The sequence below is a fragment of the Kogia breviceps genome, chromosome 4, assembly GCF_026419965.1.
Source record: "Kogia breviceps isolate mKogBre1 chromosome 4, mKogBre1 haplotype 1, whole genome shotgun sequence".
Classification (NCBI taxonomy): domain Eukaryota; kingdom Metazoa; phylum Chordata; class Mammalia; order Artiodactyla; family Physeteridae; genus Kogia; species Kogia breviceps.
In genome coordinates, this window is record NC_081313.1 from 33,244,433 (window position 1) to 33,266,010 (window position 21,578).

The 21,578-nt window shown below is 43.5% G+C and overlaps 1 protein-coding gene across 2 annotated transcripts; it reads left to right on the plus strand.

Annotated features, from left to right (window-relative positions):
- Positions 1-3,649: 3,649 nt before the first annotated feature.
- Positions 3,650-18,235, plus strand: PTGER4 (prostaglandin E receptor 4). 2 transcript variants are annotated; one of them, XM_059063460.2, is made up of 3 exons: positions 3,650-4,108; positions 4,677-5,592; positions 16,279-18,235. In XM_059063460.2, exons 2-3 carry the CDS (start codon positions 4,720-4,722, stop codon positions 16,867-16,869), a joined length of 1,464 nt encoding a protein of 487 aa, XP_058919443.1. In that variant the 5' UTR covers positions 3,650-4,108; positions 4,677-4,719; the 3' UTR covers positions 16,870-18,235. The 2 variants fall into 2 exon arrangements, with proteins under 2 accessions (XP_058919443.1, XP_058919445.1); XM_059063462.2 differs by having other exon boundaries at positions 3,650-4,220; positions 16,279-18,229.
- Positions 18,236-21,578: the final 3,343 nt, after the last annotated feature.

Sequence of the window (21,578 nt, forward strand, 5' to 3'; positions counted from 1 at the left end):
GGACTCGTAAGGCTTTATCTCTCCACCTGTATCTTCAAAAGTGAGCAACACTAGGTAAGTAATCTCCATTCTTTGTCCATTAGTCCAGTTCACAATGGGAGTGCAGTGGAAATATTTGTTGGGAGGAAAAAGAGGGGAAGAATAAAAGGGTAGAAAGCCATGCCGTTGACGAGTGTAACTGTCGGAGAAGAAGGCAGACTGAAGCTGTCACTTGGTGGCCACCAGCCTCCACAGCAGTAATTTATCCCCACATGAAGATGCTGGGGAGTTAATCACAGTACTGACACGTGTAACAACTCCAAGCACTAGACTCAGCACAAAATTTATGCTTATAAAATGAAAATAATTAGGTGCATATTTGAAATGCACCACTAAAGAGGGAGGGCAGTCCTTAGGACCACAACCACAACCGTGGACCTCTTTTCATGCCCAAGGTCAAGTTAATGCCATGCTTCTAATTTACTGAACCAACTGGGTGAGGGTGTAGAAGGCAGATGTATCCAAAGGCACTGTGTTATTTGTACCAGATAGATGCCTTTTTCACTGTTTTGAATATCCGTATGGCCTGTCCAGAATGACAGAGAGCAAACACAGTTTGCACGGGCTTTGCTACATGAATGTTAGTGCTTTAGGAACGCTCTAAAACGTAGCCAATTTCGGCTTAGTAGGGGGTCCAGGCCAGATCTGATTCATCCTGCTGCCTTCCTTCCAGGAATTAGTCCCTTTGTTACCCATTCCTTTGACCCAAGGAAGATTCAACCAAAGGGAACGTGGTTGGTACCCTGCAAGCAGACTGTGCTTTTAAACGAGTTCTCCCCTTATGGTATTTACTTAAAAGAGGAGTCAAGTAATTAGCTAGCAGAGAGCAATCAAACTGATCAGTCAGGCCATTCTTAGACTAGCGCAAACCATCAGAGAGGATTTAATGACAGTTCTAGAGAACGGAACTAGGGGCTTCCGGTGCAGAGAAATAGGGAGTGAGGCAGCAACTGCAAGGGAGGATAGCAAACAATGCTTAGAAAAAAAATCTTTTCATTAAAATATACAAACAATGATAAGAATTGTCCACATAATCATGGCGATTCTTCATTTCCTTGTGCAATGCAGATTCCTGGCAGAGTGTGAGGGAAACTGAACTACACTGTCTCAGGTTTTCAAGTTAAGAAAATAAAATAATTATGTTTCCCAAATCTTCTACTTCTGAAGGCTAAACTTAAGTTTTAAGAATCATGCACCTGGGCTTCCCTGGTGGCGCAGTGGTTGAGAGTCCGCCTGCCGATGCAGGGGACACGGGTTCGTGTCCCGGTCCGGGAAGATCCCACATGCCGCGGAGCGGCTGGGCCCGTGAGCCATGGCCGCTGAGCCTGCGGGTCCGGAGCGCTCCGCAACGGGAGAGGCCACAAAAAAAAAGAATCATGCACCAAAAGAAGTTACAGGTCAACCTACATTATTTTAGTCTTGTATTCTGGATGCTTATTTATTTTCATTTTCCTAAAGCTACTGTGGAAATAAAATGTAAAGGACTAGTAAGAAAAACAGCTCTATTGATAACAAGCCCAGTTTATCAACGACACGCTAAAACCTGTAATATTCTCTCAACAGTGTGCCTCAACTTTTATATTTAATATAAATCGTGAAAAGTTGACACGTACTAATCCTAATTGTTCTCCATTTTAGGAACTTCAGTGGAAAGAGAACTGGAAAAAAAATTTTATTAGCAGAAAGTGATTGATTATAAGTGGATCTTCCCACTTCATCTTCATATTGTGACTGACAACCGCCTGACAGGGTAATAGTGATACAATGCGGTCAGAGAAGACTGGGGGTTAGAAGGTGCAGTTTCCTTTTTCTAGTGTTGATTTGCTTTCAGTCCTGACACAATCCTAGAGCTTACTACTCATGGGAAGCACAGACAACAGGAGTGGTTATAGTGATGATTAAGACTCCCAGAAACTGACAAATCGCCAGCAATTATTTTCTATTGGCTAACAAATGCGTGTTTTTCTTTCTGAATCCCTGATATTCATGAGGAAACAATACAAACAACAGAATGATGTTGTATCAATATATCCACATGCCTGCCTTATGCAAAATGTGTAAATACAATTCTAATATGTCCTGTAATTAGTTGAAATCTGGAATGCCCTCTTTTGTTTCTCCTATTACTTATTTGTTACTGTGTCATTTGAGAATAACTGGAGAACCAGATAAATTCTTAGGTTTGTTCATTCATGAGATAATATTTAAGGCATGAGTGCCTGCTTTATCATAAGAAGAATTAAGTTATTTCCCTACCCTGTGAAGAGATACAATATGTTAAAATGCATGTATACAACTCCTGGAAAGAGGTTTTCTTAGGAACTGAAATTGTGAAGGCTCACACAATCTCACTTCCTGGTTAAAAAAAAAAAAAATGGTGAAACAGTTATAATTATGCCATAAAGTTTTACAATCACTTTTTTTAGTTTCCAGTTCTTACTTCAAGAAGTAGAATAGAAAGAAGTGAATAACGAGTAGTCAAAAAAACTGTTCCCATCACAGAAGAAATTATAGTGCAATTCAAAGTAAAAAGGTAGAGCAATTAGGCTTTTCCAAGAGCTGACCAGGGTTAGGGTTAATTCCTTTACTCCAAAGACTTTCAAATTCCAGTCTCACTCTGCAACAGCCTTTCCAAGGATTCGTGGTGAAGGTATCTAAACACGAACGTCCAAGACACGAAGCTCAGTCCAACCATTGTCACCAGGCGGAGAAGTTCCCCGGAGGAGGAGAAAGGCCTCCGCGGTTAGACAATACCGAACTAGGGCCTTCCCCCTCTCACTACCCCTCCCCTGGGGGACCGCGCGCCACCTCTCCGCAGCCGCAGGGCTCTGCCACCTGCGCCGGGGGAGGTTGCTGTCCCGGCTCCTTTTTTTTGCCTGGGGCTGCCCTACAGAGCGCAGCCCACAGCCTGGGCGCTGCCAACTAACTCCTTTCATGGTGAGAAGATGGATTCTCCGTTGTTTCCCCGCCCATGCCTGGCGCCCACGCGCCCATCCACCCACCACAACCGTCGCGCGCACCCTACTTCTGACCCGGGGCCACGCGCGCACACACCCTATTTCTCCTCCCCGGGGTCCGTCCGCGCGCGCGCGCACACACACACCTCGGGCGTTCCAAAGTAGAGTCCTAAGCCGCTGACCTCCCTTCCCAGCACCCAGATGTTGCGACCCGCATGAAGTAGGTGCTAGAAACAGCCCACTTGGAGCGGGAGGCAGTGAGAAAGAAGAGATGCCGCTTTCAGAGCTGGCCCCCCTGGATGCCGACTTCAGAGTACCTAAGAGGGTGCACAGAAGAGCACTGGGGCTTCCCCAGGGTTCCCGCGGACCACTGCTTCTCCGCACCACCTGCCTGAGGCGAAAGGACCAAGTCTCCAACACCCCCCACCAACCCCACTTTGTTGGAGGGCGGGAAAGCCGCGGGGAGCCGCCCCCCGAGGCGCGGTGGGATCCGCGCAGCCCGGAGCCCCTCCCTCCAGCCCTCGGAGCTTCCTCGCCGCGCAGAGGAGCGACCACGCGCTCCGCCCCCTCCCGGCCTGGCCAATGGGCGCCCGGGCCGCGCACTGTGTGGTCCCGCCTCCGCCAGGGAAACTTGAAGCAGCAGAAAAGTTTGTACAGAGGCTGGAAGGACAAGAGCGGAGCTCCAAGCAGGCAGCGCGAGAGGAAGATGAACGGCCCCAGGTCAGAGCCTCAGGCCGAGTGGACCTCAAGCCGCCCCCAGGGCGCCAAAAGCGGCCTCAGCTGCAGCCGCCAGCCCCGGTAGCCGCCTGCGCTGCCTTGGGCTGGGAAGGAAGGCGGCCCGAGCCGGGGATCGAGGCTCGGTGCCACCTGCGCGTGCGGCAGTACACCTGAGCGCCGTCCGTCCGCGGACGAGACCCGCGGGCTTCGCAAAGCTTGTATCGTCTTTGAAGAAACGAAGGAAAGGAAAAAGAAAAAAAAAATCCAAGATCAGGCTTCACTGACCCATTTCGCCGTCCTTCTGCTTCTCCAAGTTTTTGAAAGCTGACCACTCTGACCCCTGTTCCGGAGAACTGGCAGCCACCGAGAGCAGGCTCTGAGAAAGCAAAGGCTTGGTAAGCTCCACACTGAGCGGGGCAAGGCTGAGGGCAGGGTGAAGGCGTGTCCAGGATATCCGAGGCTTGACCCTGGGGGCTTACGTGGCTGCCACCTCCGCGGCTACCACAGGTGAGATAGGGTTGGAGGCACTGGGCAGAGAGTGGTGGGCGCGCGCCCCTTGAGCCGAGCCAGGGAGGGAAGAGAGCGTTCTCCAAATTATCTTCCGTAACCTGGTTCCAGTGAGACTTTTATTGACTCAGAATCTGTCGGGAAAACGAGCAAAACACTTTTCCCTAGAGGTAAGTCTTGTTCATCTTGGCAGTGGATGAGTTGGCTTGGGGGGAGGAGGAGAGAATGGCAGTACCAACGTATAAATATTAATGCCAGTAGAGTGGTGCGCTGGCAGGACGTATCCGGAGCCTGGAGATTTCAGTAGCCGCAGTTGGTAAGTGGCTACAATCCGCAGTGTAGGATCGAGTTGCTCCCCTGGTCTCATCAGCATATTGTCTCTTGGGCGCGGGTCTGACACCTTTGTGCAAGTGATTTCCGCTCACCGCGTCTGTGTGTCTCTCCTACCAACCGCAGACCCAGCCTCGCACTCCAAGGCAGTGTACCGCCGGCCGCCACCATGGCCACCCCTGGAAGCAATGCATCCGCCCTGGCCTCCGACCGACTGAACAGCCCAGTGACCATCCCGGCGGTGATGTTCATCTTCGGGGTGGTGGGCAACCTGGTGGCCATCGTGGTGCTGTGCAAGTCGCGCAAAGAGCAGAAGGAGACGACTTTCTACACGTTGGTATGCGGGCTGGCGGTCACCGACCTGCTGGGCACGTTGCTGGTGAGCCCGGTGACCATCGCCACATACATGAAGGGCCAGTGGCCCGGGGGCCCCGCGCTGTGCGAGTACAGCACCTTCATCCTGCTCTTCTTCGGCCTGTCGGGGCTCAGCATCATCTGTGCCATGAGTATCGAGCGCTACCTGGCCATCAACCACGCCTACTTCTACAGCCACTACGTGGACAAGCGGCTGGCGGGCCTCACGCTCTTCGCGGTCTACGCGTCCAACGTGCTCTTCTGCGCGCTGCCCAACATGGGCCTCGGCAGCTCGCGGCTGCAGTACCCAGACACCTGGTGCTTCATCGACTGGACCACCAATGTGACGGCGCACGCCGCCTTCTCCTACATGTACGCGGGCTTCAGTTCCTTCCTCATTCTCGCCACCGTGCTCTGCAACGTGCTCGTGTGCGGCGCGCTGCTCCGCATGCACCGTCAGTTCATGCGCCGCACCTCGCTGGGCACCGAGCAGCACCACGCGGTCGCCGCCGCCGAGCTCCAGGCCGCCTGCCGGGGCTCCTCGGCCGCCGCCTCCCCCGCCCTGCCGCGCCTCAGCGACTTTCGCCGCCGCCGGAGCTTCCGCCGCATCGCGGGCGCCGAGATCCAGATGGTCATCTTACTCATCGCCACCTCCCTAGTGGTGCTGATCTGCTCCATCCCGCTTGTGGTGAGTGGCTGGGGCCAGGGCTCCACTCGGCCTTTCTCGTGCATCCACCTCCCTCCTCCATCTCCCGCTCCCTCCTCTCCCTGTCATTCCTCGGCCACCAACGCGTCTCCTCCAGGTCGGGGCTGGATCTGCACGCTCTGCTTCTCAGAGCAGGCCCGACCTCCCCGTCGCTAAAGAGATGCAGCAGGTGCTTTTCCCCTACATCGCCGTTTCCTTCTCTCTCTCTCTCTCTCTCTTTCTCTTTTCTCGGGACAGCCCCTACCCCATGCTGCCTGACACCGGTCTTGAGCCTTCCGGGAACACCCGCCGCACTCTGTCAGATGCGGAGGGGAAACCGTTGTAGTGTGACTTAGCCCCGTCCTCTGCACTGTCTAGGGCAGAATCTGAAACGTCAGGGGTGGTGATCTCTTTGGTGTACACTCCTTACAATAGTGGGGTTTTTTTTTTAGTGTTTTGATTTATGTCGGGTTTTTTGGTGGCTTATGTAGAATTTTAGAGCTAGAAGGGATATTGGATGCATTTTGGTCTGGTCTAACTCCTTCACTTTACACAGGGATTGACTTGCTTAAAATAATCCAGCAGAGCTAGTCTATCAAGCTGAACTCCCTGCTCCTTACCATGCTGGGAAGCACATCGCAGTGCACATGTGGCCCTACACAGGCATGGTCCAGACTCGGGTTCCATCATTCTCTCTAGGGGCCAGGAAAGCAAGGTTTCTCAGGGGGCATATTAAGGGCAGGCTGATGTACATGAGGTATTGAATTCGAAGCCTCCACTGTGAGAGGTACAGTGCCTTTCTAGAGAAATGGGGTTTTAGAGATGGTCATCTTATTTATTGCCAAGCCAAAGCCTTGCAGCTTGAAATGAACCTCAGACCCTTCTGACTCCAAACCCTGCTTCTGTTATATTACATCATGTCTCCCTCCTAGAACGCTTCTAATTTTGGCCTTCGCAGCAGTGTGTGTATTTGAGTTTTGGTACACTTTATTTTCAGGACACCACCTTCTTTAAAATTGCCTTTGGATTAACTTTCAAAATGTTCTAAAATGTCATAAGCAGGAAGGTTGAAAGCCTACCTAGTTCTCCTCTATTTACACTAGAAACCCATGGGCAGATGCATATACTACTGTATCTAGAGTTTCTCTTGAAAGCAACTAGTTCTGAGTTTTTCCATCTCTCAAAACACCTCATTCCTGGAAATTCTAAACTGTCAACTCAAAAAAGTTTGGGTTTTTTTTTATGCTGACTGGGAGCAAGAGAAAATAAATGTAACAGGTTATTATTCCTTCTTTTCCCTTATTAATGCTGTTCGGGGATCTTTAATATAAAAATATTATATCTCTGGTAAAACTGACTGTAAATAGAAGGAACTTCGAGGTGGCTGAGAGCCAGCATACAGTAGCTTCTTGCCAATTTGTATAAACAGAAGTAAATGTAATTGGCCAGAAGGGCCTTTAAACCATTGCAGGACCCAGTATAATTTAAGGAATTGATTGAGCCACATAAATATATTTTACTGCCTGTAATGGCAACTCAGAATAAAGTGAGATTTTGGAAGAAACAACTCTGCTCCTGCTGGGGCTTCCTTCTATGGCCTCTGCCTTATATTTTACAGAACAGTAAATGCCAAAGTGAGTTGTTGTTGTTTGCAGAACATGCACTTTAAGGAACTGAGGAATTAGAGCTAGAAGCTTAGCAACATGCACATACTTTTAAAATGTGTTTTGGTTGGAGATAAGCATGTGAAGCTGTTGATTACCCCACAGTCACAGATGAATTGTTTTCTTCAAGCCTCTTATGGGCTGAAATAGCAGATCTGACCCGATGGTGCAGGGCCATTTATCACAAAGCTTTTGACATTATTTGAGAAAGCAAGAGGCAAGAAATTATAGGAGCTGTATTTGTGGTTTGCAAATTAACCACATTTTAACTAACAGGGACTATACTCTATATAAAGTCCGTATCAAGTAGTAGATATTAAGTCATTGTACCTTGAAAATTGACAATGGCTCAGCTGAGAAGTAATCACATGGACATACCTTTGTAAGTAATAAGGAATCATACAAGTTATGGCAGCTTCAGTTCTTAGCCTTTAGTTTTGGCCACTAAAATCTAATTTCAGAATCAATTGTAAATTAATGATAAGAATGGTGTCATTGTGCTACTCACCCAGCCACAGTTTAGCAATTACTGAAAGAATTAAAAGGGAAACATCCACAACTGTAGCCTTCCTTGGGTTACTTTTACAACTTTCTTGTTTTTTCATGTTTCTCTTATTCATATTGTAATTTAAGTTGAAAGTTTCTGAACTTTGACATTTAGTCAGATCTATCTTCAGTTCCAAGGAAACTAATGAAGCATCTCTTTTAACTTTATCAAATAAAGTTGGTCACTAATCCTATTTGAGGCAAATCAAATCCTTCGAAACATTTAAAATGCTTTAGAAATAATACAGCAAATACAGTTTATGTGCAGTTTAGCAAAGCTTGACTCACAACATATAAGGAAAACAAGCAGTCACTGCAAAGGACCCACATTTTTTATCTTTTGGACATCAGGGAAGGAAAAACTACAGTGGCTCTTTGAGGGCAGTTGATATTGAATTTAGGATCAAAAGTAAATTTTAATTTGTTATCTAAAATCTATATGTCACATAAATAGAACTTGGAATGGAAATTTGAGAAAGGTTGGAAAGTTAGTTGTGGATATATAAGGAACTGTGCTGAAGTTGCAAAATTTTCTAAAGCGAGTCATAAACAATGAACAGAAAAGATGTAAATACAATGGACAGGGAACATTACATGACAAGGTTTTGTGGGAAGGCGGTGGTTGTCATTTTGTCTATTCTATTTATAACCAGGCTCTGGTTTTTAAAATACAAGAGAAGCTAAAGAAATGAAAGAATCTATGCTTAAGATAAATAAAAGGGATTGAATTCTTTAGAAATATGTGAGACAGCCTCCTAAGGTCCTGGTGTTAAATGCTGAAGCTGGATCAACATCTGGTGCCTAATTTTGCAGTTACTAATGTTACGATAATGATTATAATCCAATCTTTTGCCTCTGGGCTAAACAGTTACACTGTAGGATTTTAAAAGGCATTTCCCCCCATGCACAGGCAAGCCATGGCAGTATTTATTGCTTACTCGTTTCTTTTATTTTCTTCTTCCTCTGAAGTAGCAAGCATTCATCTCTGTTAAGGGCAGAATGGCCAATTTGATTCATCTTCTGCCTGGGTCTTCAGGAAAATAGCTTCCTGTGAGTGTCTGTCTCCTTACTATAAACTAGTTGTCTGCATAAAGGCTTCATCAGCATCTGATCAGCAAAGGTTTATTAGAGCAGAGGAAGGCTGTGTAGATGTTTGTTTACTGTAGGCAGACTGAAAGTGGAATCTTAAAACAACTGACGGGGTTTCAGATGAGTAAAAATCACATCTAGAGGTACATGAGGAATACCATAAATCCAGGCACTATTACAGCAGAACCTGAAGGATCTGATTATTTTTTCAAATATATTTGGCTAAATTTAAAAATAGCAATGCCCCAAAGCAGATTTTTAGCCATAACATAAAATTGCAGACCCAGCAGTATTTAAGTACCTTGAAGACCGCAAAGCAGCACATAAAAGTAAGGTGTTTTCCCTGCATCTCCTCTGAGTCTCAAAAAAAGCTCTAGGCAGAAAGGAGGGCTGGCCAATACCTTCACTCCTTCTGCACCCTGGATTCCTCAACTGCAGATGGAGACTATATCATGCTACTTCCTGGGTGGCTGTGGGTGAGTCCTAATCTAATGTTCCTTTCGCCATGCTGTGCTGACCTGTCAAGGCTTGGTTATGGAACATCTGCTAATAGGATATTTTTCCCCCAGAGCTGAAGTGATTCTTGCAGGCTCCTATTAGAATGTTGAAAGTTAGAGTTTCAAAAAACAAACACTGCAGAAATAAATGTTCAATGTACAGACCTGACCTATAGAGATGAGGCAATTTGCCTGCAGTTAAATGGCCAGTTAGTGAGGCAGAGGGAAGGAGAACAGAGCTCTCACTCCACTACACAGCCAAGCACTCTCTCCACTCTCCTTTACTTAGAGATTTTTTTTTGTCGCTAAATTAAAAAAAAAAAAAGGTAAGCATTTCTAGTAACAGCTGTGTCAATTTTGGACTCTTCACAGGGCAGTTAGATAACTGAGAACACACAGATCACTCCTTTTATGTGCTCAGAACAGAACAAGGAGCACACACACACACACAAATCCAGTTACAGGTTCTTGTCATTTGTTGGAAAACATTTCTACCTTGAGAGTCAACTACCAAATCAGTCTAATCAAAATCTCAACATTCTTTTTCAATTAGACATTCCCCGCCAACAAGTTAATTCTTAAACAGGAAGTATGTGTTTTTGATACCGTGTCATTAACTATATACCCCAAAGCTACCTCTAAGCTGTGGTTTAAAAATTATTGGTATATTCCACAGTGGCCAAGCCTCCACATATTTGTACTAAGCCCTTTCATAATTTGTTCATAAATTCTTTATGGAGCAGAGCCAGGATGTGAACAGAATGTGGGCATTTATCTTTACAACATGTAGCCTCCCTTATAGCTTTCCTGTCATCACATCTAATTTTGAATTTATCATCTTTTCTCCAAGTTATGTTCCAATGCTCCTGAATCCTAATGTCTAGTCATCTTTGAGAAGTTTAGAATATTGTTGTGTATGCCAATTTTAACAATAAGCCACAGGCGCAAATCTGCAGCTACTGAAAAATAGACTAACTTTTAAAATTGCAAGAGACTATATGTGTTGTTTGTATTCAGCAAATTCTTTTAAGGTGTTCCCCCGCCCGCCTCCAACTCAGAGGTTCAGTTTTCTCAGCAGCACACTCTTCCAAAACTGAAAACTGCCTGAACATGTTTATTTGTGTAACAAGAGCCCATTGGACAAGAATTGCAGAAAAGTGCTTTCCCCTCCCTACATGACACTGAAGTCCTGCTGTGGATGGTCCCATCTTAATCTGGGGTTTCCCCCACTTTCGGCAGAGCAAATCAAGTGGCCTTTAAAGTGAGGCAGAGATGGCTGTATTTTTTTCAAATGATTTGACCAACTTTTGAGAATGTTTTTACCTGAATTTGGAATGTTGCTTTTCAAACTCATGTTTATGCTACCCCATGATCTCTCCTTTCCTGAAAAGACATTAAATGACCAGGTTCAGTAGCTTGTATTAATTGTAAGCACCCCCCCAACCATGGAACTCTGAAATAAGGCTCTTTCGTTCCCTTCACAGTAGTCAGAATTAATTACTGCTGAACATGAAGTGAGCCACAAAGATGATTCTTTCCTTGCCTCTTGTCACCTTTGATTATGAAAGTCCATTATTAATTTTTTTTTACAATACTCTGACTTTTCTGAAAGGTCATGGGAATTTAAAAATTGAATGGTAACTCCTAATATTACATTCCCTTAAATAGCTACAAATTTCATTCCTTCTATATCCATTTCAGCTGTTCAAAATTCTTCCTCCTTTCAGTAGTAACCATGTTTCCCTAGAGGAAGCGGTGGGAGAAACTAGCAACAAAACATTTCCATGTTAAAAATTTGAGAAATGCAAAGTTTAAAATTAACCAAGATTCTGGTCTGAAAGAGGGTCTTGGAGATGGCTGGGCAAAACGCTTTCTTTTTCTTCTTTTAAAATTTATTTATTTATTTTTGGCTGTGTTGGGTCTTCGTTTCTGTGCGAGGGCTTTCTCTAGTTGTGGCAAGCGGGGGTCATTCTTCATCGCAGTGCGCGGGCCTCTCACCTGTCGCGGCCTCTCTTATTGCGGAGCACAGGCTCCAGACGCGCAGGCTCAGGAGTTGTGGCTCACGGGCCTAGTTGCTCCGCGGCATGTGGGATCTTCCCTAGACCAGGGCTCGAACCCGTGTCCCCTACATTGGCAGGCAGATTCTCAACCACTGCGCCACCAGGGAAGCCCACAAAACGCTTCTTAAGCGGCCTGTGGGACCAAAAACTCCCAAGTGGAGCAACACTGCCACCTAGAGGCTGGAAGTCTCAAATTCGCACAAATCCTGCCTTGGGTTTTTCACTAGAGGCTACTACACACCAGGGAGGGCCTGATACTAACAGATTTAAATCTATCCTTTCTTTTACCCGTAGGAACCTACTGTGTGAGAGTAAAATATAGATCTCATGCTTTTTACCAATAATTCCCTTTACAGGAAATAATTCTTAAACAGAAAGCCAGCCGTCCTTAAAACAGAAAAAGCAACATGGAAGTCATCTGGAGACCTGGGGCCCAGACCAAAATCGCCCACCAACAGCATGGGGGATCTAAATAAGGTTCTCAAAACGTCCAGGTTTCTGTAACACTTCATCTGAGAAAAGGTCCGTAGACCTGAGGGAATCTCGGTGCCCAGGCGCAGCTGAGAACTTCAATAAAGAGTATGGTGGGAGGAAACCAAGATACTTTGTTTCACTGGTTTTTGAAAGGATAGAAAATCAGTCATCCTTTGTCTTGATAGTATCATTTATCCAAACATGGTTTCTAATAGTATTTTAAGAGTAGTCATCATATACTGCTGTTCATTCTAGTTCAGTTTTTATTTAGCTGTCTTCCAGAGATCAAGGTAATAATTTCATCTTAGAGCCATTTGACCGCATTATTCTATGAGATTTGCAGGACTGCAGTTGCTTATTCAAAACATTTAGCACCAGATGTGTTTTAAATTCAGAACTTCTTGGTTTTTAGAAGAGTAATTTAGTAATATACTAAATGTATAAATGCATAAAATGTAATATCCCCAACAGAACTGAAACAGGACCTCTGGAGCAAAACATAGGAATATTCACAGTAAGTGGAATAAGTAAAATTATAAATCACCTCATGGTCTAGTCAATTCAGGTTTTACAACCAAAAACAAAACAAAACAAATGAATAACAAAACAATAACAACTTCTTGATAAAGGATTATAAGCCTGTGGTTGATTGAGGTCTAAACTCCAGTGTAGGAAGAAACAGAAATGCAGTTACACCTCACTGATCTATAGCATCATCTAGAAATAAGTTGCATATAAGCTGAGTTTTGCAGATTAATGAAATTTATTTACACATTTTAGACTTTTTTATCCAATTTGTTATAAATCTTTCTAAAATATCCCTATTCTTTCTTAGTGACTCATACACCATGAATATTAATTATTATACTGTATGGCAAAGTGGCAATGTCATCAACTCTTATTAAAGTTAGAGATATTTGTCCCTAATTAAATGGCTCCAGCTATACTTTTATGAGTTCTTTCTTCTTTTTATGGTTTTTAATGCATCCTCCTTGGCTGTGAGACTCACTTCTTACTTCTCCCTAACCTTAAATAATTACTGAAGGCAATAATAATTATCAAATAATTACTAAAGACAGATGGCAGTTATCTTTTTTTTTTTTTTTTTTTTGCAGTACGCGGGCCTCTCACCACTGTGGCCTCCCCCGTTGCGGAGCACAGGCTCCGGACGCGGGACGCGCAGGCCCAACGGCCATGGCTCAAGGGCCCAGCCGCTCCGCAGCACGTGGGAGCTTCCCGGACCGGGAAGCCCGGCAGTTATCTTAAAACCACTATTTTTATATGAATTACAGTGAGATTTTTATATAAAAGATCCTGGTGGGGGCTTCCCTGGTGGTGCAGTGGTTGAGAGTCCGCCTGCCGATGCAGGGGATGCGGGTTCTTGCCCCGGTCCAGGAAGATCCCACGTGCCGTAGAGGGGCTGGGCCCGTGAGCCATGGCCGTTGGGCCTGCGCGTCCGGAGCCTGTGCTCCGCAACGGGGGAGGCCACCACAGTGGGAGCCTGTGCTCCACAACGGGAAAGGCCACAACAGTGGGAGGCCCGCGTACCGCAAAAAAAAAAAAAAAAAAAAGATCCTGGTGGAATTAGAAGACCCAGACATCATCATCATCATCATCCTTTAAGAGAACAATTCTGGGGTTTTTTTTGCATATATATATACACACACATATTTATTTATTGAGATATAATTGATATATAATATTTGTTTCAGGTGCACAGCATAAGGATTCAACATTTTTATATATTGCAAAATAATCACCACAATAAGTCTAACTAACGTCTATCCCCACACATAATTACAAGATGTTTTTCTTATGATGAGAGCTTCTAAGATCTGCTCTTCAGGAGTAAATGTGAAAGTGTACATTTAACAAGTACCTTTTTGAAGCAGACTCACAGGTATAGAGAACAAACTAGTGTTTACTAGTGGGGAGAGGGAAGGGGGAGGGGCAACAAAGGGGCAGGGGATTAAGAGGTACAAGCTATTAGGTATTAAATAAGGTACAAGAAAATATTGTACAACACAGGGAAAACAGCCAATATTGTATAATAACTATAAATGGAGTAAAACCTTTAAAAATTGTGAATCACTGTATGGCACACCTGTAATTTACATAACATTATACATCAATTGTACTTCAATTTTTTAAAAAGAGAAAAAAATAACAAGTACTTTTACCTCTAAGGAATAAAATGATAGTCTTCCTTAAGTTTACACAAATTCATACTCTTTTCATTGAGTCATTTGAAGTTCCCAGGAGTTGGCATATCATTGCATTCTTCCATGACTTTGCACATAGAATTACTCTACTTAAAATGCTACGTCTGGGCTTCCCTGTGGCACAGTGGTTGAGAATCCGCCTGCCAATGCAGGGGACACATGTTCGAGCCCTGGTCCAGGAAGATCCCACATGTCACAGAGCAACTAAGTCCGTGCGCCACAACTACTGAGCCTGTGCTCTAGAGCCCACGTGCCACAACTACTGAAGTGCGTGCATCTAGAGCCCATGCTCCGCAACAAGAGAAGCCACCACAGTGCGAAGCCTGCGCACCACAACGGAAGAGTAGCCCCTGCTCGCTACAACTAGAGAAAGCCCGTGCGCAGCAACAAAGACCCAACGCAGCCAAAAATAAAATAAAATGCTATGTCCTTCCTTCTAAGTTCAGCAAACTCCCACTCATCCATCAAAACTCAGTCCAAGCTCCTCTCTCACAGGGAGCATCTTCTTTTTTTTTTTTTTTTTTTTTTTTGCGGTACGCGGGCCTCTCACTGTTGTGGCCTCTCCCATTGCGGAGCACAGGCTCCCGACGCTCAGGCTCAGCTGCCATGGCTCACAGGCCCAGCCGCTCCGCGGCACGTGGGATCTTCCCGGACCGGGGCATGAACCCGTGTCCCCTGCATCGGCAGGCGGATTCTCAACCACTGCGCCACCAGGGAAGCCAGGAAGCATCTTCTGATGCCCTCCACTCCAGGTCTGGGTTAGCTGTGCCCCCTATAAATGCCTCTCATCATTTACCCCCAGCAATAGTTGATCTACCTTACTGTTTTGCACGCTGGAGGTTACTCTCTGCCTTCAAGTGTTGTTTGGTCTTTAATGCAACTTTTTGTGCCCGGAACCTATCACAATGCCTAACACACAATAAAGGCTTACTAAATGCGTGAAAGAATATGAGTAAATAAGTGATTACGGTAAAAGCAAAAACGTTTAACTGTCAAAAATAAGACTCCACAACAGCTAAAAGGTTGTTAGGGTCTCCTTGTGTTTACTTCATTCATGCCATCCCGGCCTGTGCTGGGCTGGCAGTGTGCCCCTCCCCTTGAATAGATCAAACTGCACTAGAATGACTTGTCATCGCTGTGGGGCTGTCCAGAGTGCTCTTGACTGTTTACCGGCTCAAATGCTCCATAGACACAAAGGAGGGATGGATTCCCTGAATGTCAGTTGTTGAGCAAAACTATAGTTCCCAGGCAGCAGGGAGCCAGTGAAGGTTTAGCAGCCAAGTAGCATAATCAGATCTGCGTTTTAGAAATAATCTCCCGGTGGTAGTCTGGAGGATGGATTGGAAAGAACAGAAATCGGAGATGGGAAAGCTAGTTTGGTGGTTGATGCAGTTATCCAGGTGAGGAATGCAGTTAGAGGGAAAAAGGGGGAAAGGTTTTCTTTTTTTCTTCTTTTCATTTATTGTATTTATTTATTTCTTGACATATAGTTAGCTTATAGAAAAGATTTTTGAAGGAAGAGTTGATAACACTAGATGATTATTATAACTGGGGAACAGATTCATATAGAGAAAATAAAAACTATTCTCTGGTCATTCTAGATGGTAATAGATTCAGATATTGGTTTAAAAGTTTCCAGGCTATTCTTTCTAGATCCTAAAATAGATTTTGGGGCTTTTCTGTGATTAGATGATTAGTTGACTTCCAAAATAAGTTTCATTTAAATATATACAAAGCCAACTGGCATAAAGGAAATCAGTGCCTATTGGGGAAAAAAAGATACTTCATTAGAATTACAAAAACTTGAAAGCACTCACATAAATGAAGTTAATAAAATTATTCTCCAGGGAACTTCATGCATATGTTACCTGTACACACATTGCATTCTTTTATACCATCTTTGATCTTGGGAAGATATTCATAAGGTAGTTACAAATATACTAAAGTTACACTGACTTGAAACATAAATGTTAATCGGTGGTTTTTCTGAAGCTAATTGTGTATGCTGCTCTTTTCCTGGCACTTATTAACAGAAAAGAGGGCAGCTACCTAATGTTACTAAGTTAGACGTTGCATAAAAATGTTTCTCCCAGTTGCTTAATGATAAACACTAAATGTGGGCATCTCATTTACACAGGTGCGGGTGTTCATCAACCAATTATATCAGCCAAATTTGGAGCGAGTTATCAGCAAAAACCCAGATTTGCAGGCCATCCGAATTGCTGCTGTGAACCCCATCCTGGATCCCTGGATATACATCCTCCTGCGGAAGACAGTGCTCAGTAAAGCGATAGAGAAGATCAAATGCCTCTTCTGCCGCATCGGGGGTTCACGCAGGGAGCGTTCGGGGCAGCACTGCTCAGACAGTAGAAGGACATCCTCTGCCATGTCAGGCCACTCTCGCTCCTTTCTCTCCCGGGAGCTGAAGGAGGTCAGCAGCACGTCTCAGACCCTCCTTTACATGCCAGACCTCAGTGAAAACGGCCTTGGAGGCAGAAATTTGCTTCCAGGTGTGCCTGGCATGGGCCTGACCCAAACAGACAGCACATCACTTAGGACTCTGCGAATATCAGAAACCTCAGACTCCTCACAGGGGCAGGACTCAGAGAGTGTCTTACTGGTGGACGAGGTTGGTGGGAGTGGCAGGGCTGGACCTGCCCCAAAGGGGAGCTCCCTGCAAGTCACATTTCCCAATGAAACACTGAACTTATCAGAAAAATGTATATAGTAGTGAAGGAAAGAAATACAGCACTATTTCTGGAAGCTTCTAAGACCCTGTGCAATAGACACGTAAATGAACTGTTTAGCCGTGCTCAGAAGGGCCCTCTTCATTCTACAATGCACATTAGAGAATATCCTGGCTTTTGAGCACTTTTCAAACAATCACGTTGATTCCTATGGGTCCCGAGGTCTGAAGCACATTGGTTGCCACCTCGCTATGATACAGGATTTCGGTTACAACTTGATGGCTGGGAAGATGTACCCTCAGTTTTTCTACTTGATAGGAGGATGGCATAAGTTTGCTATTTTCATAATGTCAAGAGCTTTATATCTGGCACACAGCAGAAGGCCAGGTACAGAAGGGCTCTATTCCAATGAACTAGGAGGACTATCTTATGGATGATTTAAGTGTCTCACTAAAGCATGAAATGTGAATTTTATTGTTGTAAATATGATTTAAGGTATTTAAAGTATTGTCTTCTCTGTGAGAAGGTTTATTGTTAATACAAGGTATAATAAAATTATGGTAACCCCTCTCCCCCTAGTATAACCAGCTGAAGTTGCAGATGTTAGATATTTTTCATAACCAAGTTCAGGCTATGGTGTTGAAAATTCACAGTGAGAGTCATATCTATAAAAAAGATAAATTTTTAAAAGAAAGAGTTTAGCACTATTAAAGGAATAAAGCAAAATACTATTTAAGACACGAAAATGACAGGCCAAAATATTAAAGTTCTTTCTATGCTATGTGTAATACATAGTGAAAAACGTTTAGTGATGCTGCATGCATTTATCCAGAAAACTGATTTCGGGAGAACCTAACATGCTGATAAATATTTTGTACTTCTGTCCTCTCTAGCTGGTACTTTTTAAAATGTAACAAATTTTGAAAAGTGTTTAATAAGTAACCCATAATTGAAGTGTATAATATAAAAATAAAAAGCCTAAGCAGCTTGTTTCCCCCCGAGAAGTATGCATAGTTTTACTTTCCTAAGGAATGATCTAGAATATTCTTTAAAATTTAAGAGAAAGGCAGATTGCACCATGGAGGGCTTTACTTGGAGGCGTGGAAGGATTGGTTAAATTAGCCTTTAACAGATGTCACAACAGAAGGGGTACAGAAATTGGGCAGGTTAAGGGTCATCTTCTAAAAGTTTTGTGTTAACGCCCAGTAAAGCTGTACACATATTTGAAGGACCTTCTCAAAGAAATATTAAGCATGTTTTGTTGCTTAAAGTGTTTTTGTGAATTGCTTGGTTGTAAGTAAATTGAGCCTGATAGTGATGTGGTTTTAAGCAGTTGTACCAACTGAAATTATTTTGGATATTATAAAATAAATACAGTCAATCTGAGTTCCATATCATCAGTTTTGGAAAACTTGCGTGATTTTTGTGTGTTTGTTTCAGGTCATCTTTCATCTTTTTAAATTGAAATATTAAAAATTTTTTATTTTACAATAATGTCGAAGGTAAAGTTACAAGAATAGCACAGAGCCTTGGATCCACTTAATGAAGATGGGCATTTAGAAACCAAGATCTGGGTGCGAAGTGTACTCAAAATTACCAGTCTGTATGGATAGTAGGGGAGACAGTATTATGCTTAACTTAATACCTGTAAAGGATCCAAATATTTAATATTTAAAAATTAGCATAAACTTGTGACCCTTCCTAGTTGTTAATTCTCTAGATCAGTGCTTTTCAAACTTCAGCATGCATCACAGTCAACTGCAAGTCTTGTGAAAACACGAAGTTTCTGATTCAGTAGGTCTGGGGTATATCCTAGGTGATGCTGATGCTGTCAGTATTAGAACACACTGAGTAGCAACAAACCCCAGGAATGAGGTTATGATTATTTATTTGCGATTTTTTTAGAGAGATTTTTGGATATCAGAAAAGCAAGACTGTCATCTTCACAGTCCTGATGGCTTAGTGATTTTTGGCTGAGGGAGGGCTACCTCAGAAAAGGAGATCTGGCTCTATTTTACTGTGCTAACCAATGAATAAGAAACAATGTTTTCAGAGAATATTTTACTTGTGAGAGAAGCTTTTGTTTTTCTTCCATGTATATGGACAATGAGACAACATCTAAATTTATGTATAAATGAATATGTATATTCATCACCCATGTTCATGGAGGAAAAACAAAGCCTCATTCAGAAGTTAGTATTACTAATAGTCAAGGCATAATCTCACTCATCCTTTACTTCAGGTTCACCACCCAGAATGCTGATTCTGGCTTATTCTTTTTTTTTTAAATTGGAATAAAACTCACATATAATAAAATTTGCCTTATAAAGTATTGTAGCATATTCATAGAGTGCAACCATTACTCCTAATTCCAGAACATATTCATCATCCCCAAAAGAAACCACATACCCATTTGCAGTCACTCCCAATTCACCTTTCCCCCTAGACCCTGGCAACCACTGTTCTCTCTATGGATTTGCCTATTCTGGACATAAATGTAATCATACAATATGTGGCCTTTACTGTCCTGCATAATCTTTTCAAAGATCATCCATGTTGCACCATGAATCAATACTTCATTCCTGATATATGGCTGAATAATATTTCATTGTGTGAATATACTACATTTTGTTTATCCATGCATCAGTTGATGAGCATTTGGTTTGATTCCATTATTTGGCTGTTATTAATACTGCTGATAAGCCACAGTTGTGTACACGTATTTGTGGGAACATATTGTTTCCAATTCTCTATATACCTGGGCATGAAACTGCTGGGTCATTTATTAAGTATATATTTAACTTTTTGAGGAACTGCCAAATGTTTTCCCAAGTGACTGCACCATTTTACATTCCCACCAGCAATGTACAAGCGTTTCAAGTTCTCCACATCCTCATCAATACATGTTATTGTCTTTTTAAATTATTACGGTCATCCTAATGGGTACGAAGTGGTGTCTCACTGTGGTTTTGATTTGCAGTTCCCTAGTGACAAATGATGTTGAGAATCTTTTTTTAATGGTAATTTTATATAATATATATATTTTAAATTTATTTACTTTTGGCTGTGTTGGGTCTCTGTTGCTGCCCGTGGGCTTCTCACTGTGGTGGCTTCTCTTGTTGCGGAGCATGGGCTCTAGGTGCACGGGCTTCAGTAGTTGTGGCACGTGGGCTCAGTAGTTGTGGCTCGCGGGCTCTAGATCACAGGCTCACTAGTTGTGGCGCATGGGTTTAGTTGCTTTGTGGCATGCGGGATCTTCCCAGACCAGGGCTCAAACCCGTGTCCCCTGCACTGGCAGGCAGATTCTTAACCACTGCACCACCAGGGAAGTCCCAATGTTGAGAATCTTTTCGTATGCATACTGGCCATTTGTATATCTTCTCTGGGGAAATGCCCATTCAAATCATTTGTGCATTTTTAAATTGGATAATATGTCTGTATTAGTTTGCTAGGGCTGCCATAACAAAGTACCATAGACTGGTTGTCTTCAACAACAGAAATTTATTTTGTCACAGTTCTGGAGGCTGAAGGTCCAAGATAAAGGCACTGGCAGATTTGGTTTCTCCCAAGGCCTCTCTCCTTGGCTTGTGATGGTTGCCTTCTTGCTGTCTTGCCTCATGGCCTTCTCTGTACACATGCATCCCTGGTGTCTCTTTAAGAGGACACCAGTCAGGGGCTTCCTTGGTGGCACAGTGGTTAAGAATCCACCTGCCAATGCAGGGGATACAGGTTTGAGCCCTGGGCCAGGAAGATCCCACATGCCGCAGAGCAACTAAGCCCGTGTGCCACAACTACTGAGCCTGTGCTCTAGAGCCTGCGAGCCACAACAACTGAAGCCCACATGTACAGAAGCTGTGCTCCTCAACAAGAGAAGCCACTGCAATGAGAAGCCTGCACACCTCAACGAAGAGCAGCCCCCGCTCGCCACAACTAGAGAAAGTCCGCACACAGCAACGAAGCCCCAATGCAGCCATAAATAAATAAATAAATAAATTTATTTAAAAAAAGAGGACACCGGTTACATTGGATTAAGGCCCACCCTTATGACTTCATTTAACCTTAATTACCTCCTTAAAGCCCCTATCTCCAAATACAGTCACATTGGGGGTTTTAGGGCTTCACCATGTAAATTTCAGGGGGATACAATTCAGTCCATAACACTGTCTTTTTATTGTTGAGTCTGGCTTATTCTAAAAAGAACAACCAAAGGAAGAAAAACTTCAGCATTGTTCGCCATCTATTCCACATTTACTTTTAAGACTTACTATGTTATGCAAAGACAGTTTTTTTGTTGTGGGAAACTTGTTTCTGATCATTTAGAGTGTTAAACTTTCTATGCAGGACAGTTTTGATTATCTAACTGGCTAGTATTAAATCCTACCTGGTCCCAGTAGGATATAGCAGACAGGAAGATAATTTTCACACCATCTCATAATCTTTAAGACAATCTCATAATCTAACCAACCAGGTCAAGTGTATTAGAAAAGACTGTGATATTGGTACAGCTATTAAAGTGGTACTTTGACTAGAAGACCATGGAATGCAAGAGTCTTTTCCCAAAGTACAGCCACCCCTCTGCACAAGTTTCTTATTGGAGCCACAAACACAAAGGGCCATGGCAAAATCAAGGCATAGTAGTATTCACTGTTAGCTATGCCTTTGGCCTTAGACTTTAATGCAGAAATATCTGCATTACATGAAACAGTCATTTTTCCTAAACTACTTGTCATAGTTTCAGAACAAAACAAGC

Excerpts from the sequence above, each read along its gene's own strand:
- PTGER4 (XM_059063460.2), top strand. The coding sequence starts at position 4,720 with ATGGCCACCCCTGGAAGCAATGCATCCGCCCTGGCCTCCGACCGACTG. Across the intron at positions 5,593-16,278 it reads TCTGCTCCATCCCGCTTGTG|GTGCGGGTGTTCATCAACCA; the intron begins GTGAGTGGCTGG and ends TCATTTACACAG.